General features: G+C 51.9%; 2 protein-coding genes across 6 annotated transcripts in view; one reads left to right on the top strand and one right to left on the bottom strand.

Moving 5' to 3' along the window:
- ECI1 (enoyl-CoA delta isomerase 1) overlaps positions 1 to 3,248 on the top strand; it is a 6,782-nt gene extending 3,534 nt beyond the window's left edge. Inside the window, exons 3-5 of the mRNA XM_014542203.1 lie at positions 483 to 604; positions 703 to 881; positions 2,973 to 3,248. Of these exons, the coding sequence (XP_014397689.1) occupies positions 483 to 604; positions 703 to 881; positions 2,973 to 3,139 (468 nt within the window). The 3' untranslated portion in view covers positions 3,140 to 3,248. The remainder of the gene's footprint in view (positions 1 to 482; positions 605 to 702; positions 882 to 2,972) is intronic.
- A 1,332-nt stretch (positions 3,249 to 4,580) lies between these two features.
- The window catches only part of DNASE1L2 (deoxyribonuclease I-like 2), a 3,212-nt gene continuing 1,958 nt past the window's right edge, over positions 4,581 to 5,834 (bottom strand). For 3 of the 5 annotated variants that reach the window (XM_005869341.2, XM_005869342.2, XM_005869344.2), the window contains 2 exons: positions 5,698 to 5,810; positions 4,581 to 5,604 (listed from right to left, as the gene is read on the bottom strand). In XM_005869341.2, the coding sequence (XP_005869403.1) occupies positions 5,119 to 5,604; positions 5,698 to 5,810 (599 nt within the window). In that variant the 3' untranslated portion in view covers positions 4,581 to 5,118. The remainder of the gene's footprint in view (positions 5,605 to 5,697; positions 5,811 to 5,834) is intronic. The other 2 variants (XM_005869343.2, XM_005869346.2) reach the window with 1 other exon arrangement.

Raw genomic sequence — 5,834 nt, 5'->3', positions numbered from 1 at the left:
TGGCCCTGCCCTCGGGAAGCCCTCAGAGGGGAAGGGTGCCTTGGGGAGAGATGTGCACAAGTAAGCATGCCATTACAGATCACTGTGACATGGTGACAAACAAGGTAGGGGCCACAGTGGTCAACTCACTCAATGGGGTGGGGGCAGGGCCCAGGATCCAAGGACTATATGGGGAGCAAGTGGGGAATTGGATCCACATTTTGAAAACATCACTTTGGCCTGACCTGGGGAAGGCAGGGACAGACCGCTAAGGTAAGGTGCTGAAGCTAAGGCTCCAGAACTGGTGTGCCCTGAAGAGATGTGGTGACAACCCAAGTAAGGTGCAAGGAGAGCCTGCGCCTGGTGGAGGGAGGGGTGGGGGTTAGGTCACTGTGAGAGCTCACACCCACTAGCAAGCATTCCTCGGGACCCTGGCTCTCTGGAATACTATTGGGACCAGCAATAGCAGCACCCAGAGCCCAGTGGTCTTGCTTCCCCTGCAGGGAGCCAGCCCTGCTGGAGGCTGCCTGATCTCCCTTAGCTGTGACTACCGGGTCCTGGCTGACAATCCCAGATATGCCATTGGGCTGAATGAGACCCTGCTGGGCATCGTCGCCCCTTTCTGGTAAGGCCAGGAACTGCACCCATTTTCCACTTGGCCCAGGGATGAACCAACCCACCTGGGAGCCCCCAGCCCCAGGTGAGTGGGTGTCTGCATTCCAGGTTCAAAGATACGCTTGTGAACACCATTGGGCACCGTGCCGCAGAGCGTGCTCTGCAGCTGGGGTTGCTCTTCCCGCCAGCAGAGGCCCTCCAGGTCGGCATAGTGGACAAGGTGGTGCCTGAGGACCAGGTGCAGAGCACAGCACTCTCAGTGATGGGCAAGTGGCTGGCCATTCCAGGTGAGGAGCACAGGGATGGGCAGCCACTGTGGGTACTGGTGAGCAAGCAAAGCCTCCTTCCCTCCCCTTCCCTCCCTTCCCTTCCCCTTCCCTCCCCAGCCTGATACTCCTGGTGAGACCAGAAAGTTCTCAGGTAAAAGTGCACCATGCAAGTCAAGAACATGCAGACTGGCTTAGTGCCCTGGGGCTACTATAACAAATAATCACAGGTGGATCATTTGTGCTTAAAACAAATGTATTCTCTCACAGTGTGGAGACCAGAAGTCCAAAGTCAAGTTGTAAATAGGGCGATGATCACTCCAGATATTCTAGGGGAGGCTCCTTTCTTCCTCTCAGTTCCTGGTGGCTCCAGACATTCCTTGGTTTGTGGCCCATCACTCCAATCTTTGATTTCATCTTCACATAATCTTTATCCCACATCTCCCTTTCTATTAGAAGGACCTCATCTTAATTGCATCTGCAAAGACCCTTTTCCAAATAAGGCCACGTGCACTGGTTCTAGAAGGGTGGTTAGGACTTATATTCTGCATATCTATTTATAGAAATAGGTCTGGTTATGTCAATTACAATAGGGACTTGGATCAGCAGACTAAAGAGCCAGGTGGATTTCTGGCTTTGTGGGTCACAGTCTCTGTCACAACTGTGGCATGAAGGTAGCCACAGAGAGTGTGTGAACTAATGAGCATGTTGATGTTCTGATAAAACTTAGGGCCACTGAAATTTTATTTCATGTAATTTCACATCGCAACATATTACCCTTTTTGTTCAACTATGTAATAAAAGGCTAATATGCAAATTGACCAAACGGTGGAGCAACTGGTCACTGTGATGTGCACTGACCACCAGGGGGCAGACGCTCAATGCAGGGGCTGCCCTCTGGTGGTCAGTGCACTCCCACAGGGGGAGCACCACTCAGCCAGAAGCCGGCTCTCAGCTAGCGAGTGCAGAGGCTGTGGTGGGAGCCTCTCCCGCCTTTGCAGCAGCGCTAAAGATGTCCAACCAAGGGCTTAGGCTGTCCCATAGGGAGTGGGCCTAAGCCCTCTGTTGGACATCCCCCAAGGGGTCCCAGACTGCGAGAGGGCACAGGCTGGCCTGAGGGACCCCATCCACCCACCCCCGAGATTCACGAATTTCATGCACCGGGCCTCTAGTACTATATAAAAATGTAAAAACCATTCTTAGTTCAGACATGGGATGACCAAATATATTGAGTGACTTGGAAAATATTCTTTTTTTTTTTTAATATGTTTTTATTAATTTCAGAGAAGAAGGGAGAGGGAGAGAGAGATAGAAACATCAATGATGAGAATCATTGATCGGCTGCCTCCTACACGCCCCACGATGGGATCAAGCCTGCAACCTTGGCCTGTACCCTTGACCCAAATCAAACCTGGGACCCTTCAGTCTGCAGGCTGGCCCTCTATCCACTGAGCCAAACCAGCTAGGGCTGGAAAATATTCTTGATAAGTCCTGACAGGTGTGGCTCAGTTGGGCTTCATCCCATGCATTAAAAGGTTGCTGGTTTGATTCCTGGTTAGGGTACATGCCCAGGTTGCCCACTTGATCCCCAGTTGGGGGCATATAGGAGGCAGTCTCACATTGATGTTTCTCTCCCTTCTCCCTCTCTAAAAAAGAAAAAACGAAAAAAAAAACCTTTAATAAGAAGATGTTCTCGATAATATAGTTGAGTGAAAATAAATAGGCTAAAAATGCAAATTATTATTATTATTATTGGTTTCAGAGACAGGAAGGGAGAGGGAGAGAGACATAGAAACATCAATGATGAGAAAGAATCATTGATAGGCTGTCTCCTGCACAATCTGTACTGGGGATTGAGGCCATAACTGGGACATGTGCTGTGACCTGGTTCGTGGATTGAAGCTTAACCACTGAGCCACATTGGTCAGGCTAAAAAGGCAGTTTTTACAGTGTCATCCTATATGTTTTTAAAAGATAATGGTAGTGGGAACATAGGTGATTTCATTTTCTTTTTACTTATGTTTAACTTCTAAGTGTTCTACTAAAGTTTGTGTTGGAACTCTCTTAGGAAGGTTGGGAATTATTTTCACACATGGACCCTGTTATCTTTAGATCACGCTCGACAGCTGACCAAGAACATGATGCGAAAGCCCACAGTAGACCGCTTGGTGAAACAGCGCGATGCTGATATCAAGAACTTTGTCAGTTTTGTCTCCAGAGACGCCATTCAGAAGTCCTTGCAAATTTACTTAGAAAAGCTCAAACAAAGGAAAGGCTAACGGCTGGGCTGCCCACACAGGTTTTAGGCTTATGCACCCTTCCAGGGGCACTCTGGTCCCAAGGGGGTTTAAACAAGGTATTTTCCAATTTAAAAATCCTTTCAGCTCTTTGTTTTGCTGATCTTTCCAGAAGGCCCTGTTCCTTGTAGCCAGGGCCGAAGACCCACCACCATACACGAGTGCATTTTCTGCCTGGCAGGTGGGGTTTGCAGGCAGTGTCTGGATTTGGGAATTATGAACTGGCAGGTGGACCTATTCTGGACCTGGGCAGTGTCACCACTGAGTGCCTCCTTTCCCAAAGAAATATGACTGAAGCCCTGGCAGGTGTGTTTCAGTGGTTAGAGCATTGGCCTGTACACCAAAGGGTCACGGGTTCAATTCCCAGTCCCTGGCGTGTATGGAAGGCAACGGATCAATGTGGGACACATCAAGGTTTTTCTCTCTACCCCTACCCCCTCCTTTCCACTCTCTAAAAATTAATGGGAAAAATATCCTCAGTTGAGGGTTAACAAAAAAAAAAAAGAATTGTCACTAAAGTTCTCAGGTTGTTCTATCCCTGGCCTCTGGGCTGCCTGATTGCTAGAAGCATAAGGGAGTCATGGGCCCTGATGATCCACACAAGATACCTCCCCTCTTCCCCCAACCCTTGCCCCCAGAGAAAAACCCTTTGGCTACCACATTTGTTCATTTAGATGGAGGGAATGTATGACAATTCAGAGAAATCAAGGGGACTTGAAGAGGATCAAGGGAGGCATTATTTGAGAGGCATTCTATGTTGCAAATGTCCTACATCTCAATTTAAAAAGACTTGTCAAGAAAAACTTGCTCGAACTTTTGACAAAAAGGCTTTTCCTCCCACCATACAATTCAGGACAGTTACCAAATCCTGCCAAAAACTAGAAACCTCATGAGGCCCCTGTCAGTTATGCCGTGTACTCCCGATCCTCAGGGGATGGGTTTACCTGGGATACAGGCCATTGTCCTGACAAGTCCTTGCCCAGCCCAGGGCTCGTGAGGAGAACCTACCCAGGAAGGCACCACTGAAGGGCTGTACCACCTGGAGTTCTGTGGGCAGGATCTTAACCTGACCCCCTGCAGTGATGGACAGGACTCCTCATACAGACCAGTGCCTGGGGGTTGAGGAACATTGGGGCTGGAAGGTTGGCCTTGCAAGGCAACACTATACCTGTGTGTGTGCTGATCCGCACTGCATTTAGCTTAAGTTCTTGAACGCATTTACAGTGGTCTGGAAGTGGTGGTTTCCAGCAGGATGTGAAATGGGCAGGCCAGACTGTGCCTGTCCCCTAAAGCAGCAGTCGCCAGCCGGTGGTCTGCGGATGAGGTCCAAAAGGTTGGCGACTGCTGCCCTAAAGAACCTGCTGGGCTGCAGGACAAGGTTTGTGCCACAGGAAGACAAGCTAAGAAAGGACACGGAGGCCTCTAAGCTGACCTGTTTGTGGTCCTAGCTGAGCACTCTTGTTTATTGAGCAGAGCCACACCCAGTGCTCTGGGTTGCTCCTCACACCCCTGTGAGGTAGGTAGTGGTAGGCCATTTACAGATGGGGGATCGGCTCACTGTTCCAGTTACATGTCAATGGCCACCTGTCCAGGCCCAGTTCACCCTGCCCTGCAGCCTTGCTGAGGGCAAGCCAGCCACCTTGAGTCCTGTGGAGCTGTTCCTCATAGCCAGTCTGCAGGCAGCATGCCCTGGCCAGTCCTCGGAGCTGTCAGTGGGACTTGAGGGTCACCTCCACAGGAAAATGGTCACTGATGGCAAGGGCCTGGAGGGAGAGGGGCCAAGTCTCAGTGGCCCTGCTGGGCAGCCTGTCCTTCCTGAGGCTTCACCTCAGAGAACTGGCCCCCCACCTAGGATGAAGCCCACTGGGTTTGTAAGAAACCACTGCGTCTAGGGGAGCAGGCCAGTGAGGCCTGGGCTGTTCATCCCTGCTGTTGCCTGCAAGTGGGATGTGGGCACAGACTCAGGACCCTACCTCTGGGAGAGGTGAAGGCATCCTATTGTGCCTTCCCAGACTTGTTCCATTCAACCACAACTGACCCTGTAGGGGCCTTTTCCAGAAACTAGGGCAGGGAGGGGATTGCCAGGTGCACTGAGGCTGAGCCTGGTCCTGGACAGAAGAGAGCTGGCTCCTGTCAGCCAGTGCAGAGCAGCCAGGGGACACCTCCCACCCCCCTCCATGGAGCTCAGCACTCACCTGAGTCTGGTCCAGGCCAAACACCTCCTGGAAGTTGTGCACCGTGGCCGACTGGGGCTTCAGGCTCCTGCGCAGGTGAGCACCACAGACAACAATGCGGTCGTAGGCGCAGTCCGAGTTGCCCACTGTAGTGTCAGCGCTGTCCGGGATGAGCCACTTGAACACTTCGCTGCTGCGCAGGCGGATAGACGGCCAGTCCTGCTCCTTCACGTAGCTGCAGTCCGCGTTGAAGTCGCCCAGGAACAGCATGTCCTGCAGGGGACCAGGGTCAGCCAGCCCACGCCTCTATGGCCGCCCCCAGGGCCTGCCTCCAGGGACCCAGGGCTGTGCGGGCGCGGGGCTTACGTCGGTGCCCCACTTGTCGATAATGTCCAGGTACACATCGTAGAGAGCATCGATCTCCGCCACTGCGTGGTGAGGCGCAGCATGCAGCGGGACCAGCACAAGCTCCTTGGCAGCTGTTGGAGAGGGTGGGTGTCAGG

The sequence above is a fragment of the Myotis brandtii genome, unplaced genomic scaffold (assembly GCF_000412655.1).
Source record: "Myotis brandtii unplaced genomic scaffold, ASM41265v1 scaffold292, whole genome shotgun sequence".
Taxonomy (NCBI): domain Eukaryota; kingdom Metazoa; phylum Chordata; class Mammalia; order Chiroptera; family Vespertilionidae; genus Myotis; species Myotis brandtii.
Note: the sequence above shows the minus strand (reverse complement) of the source record. Positions and strands in the feature narration are given on the sequence as shown.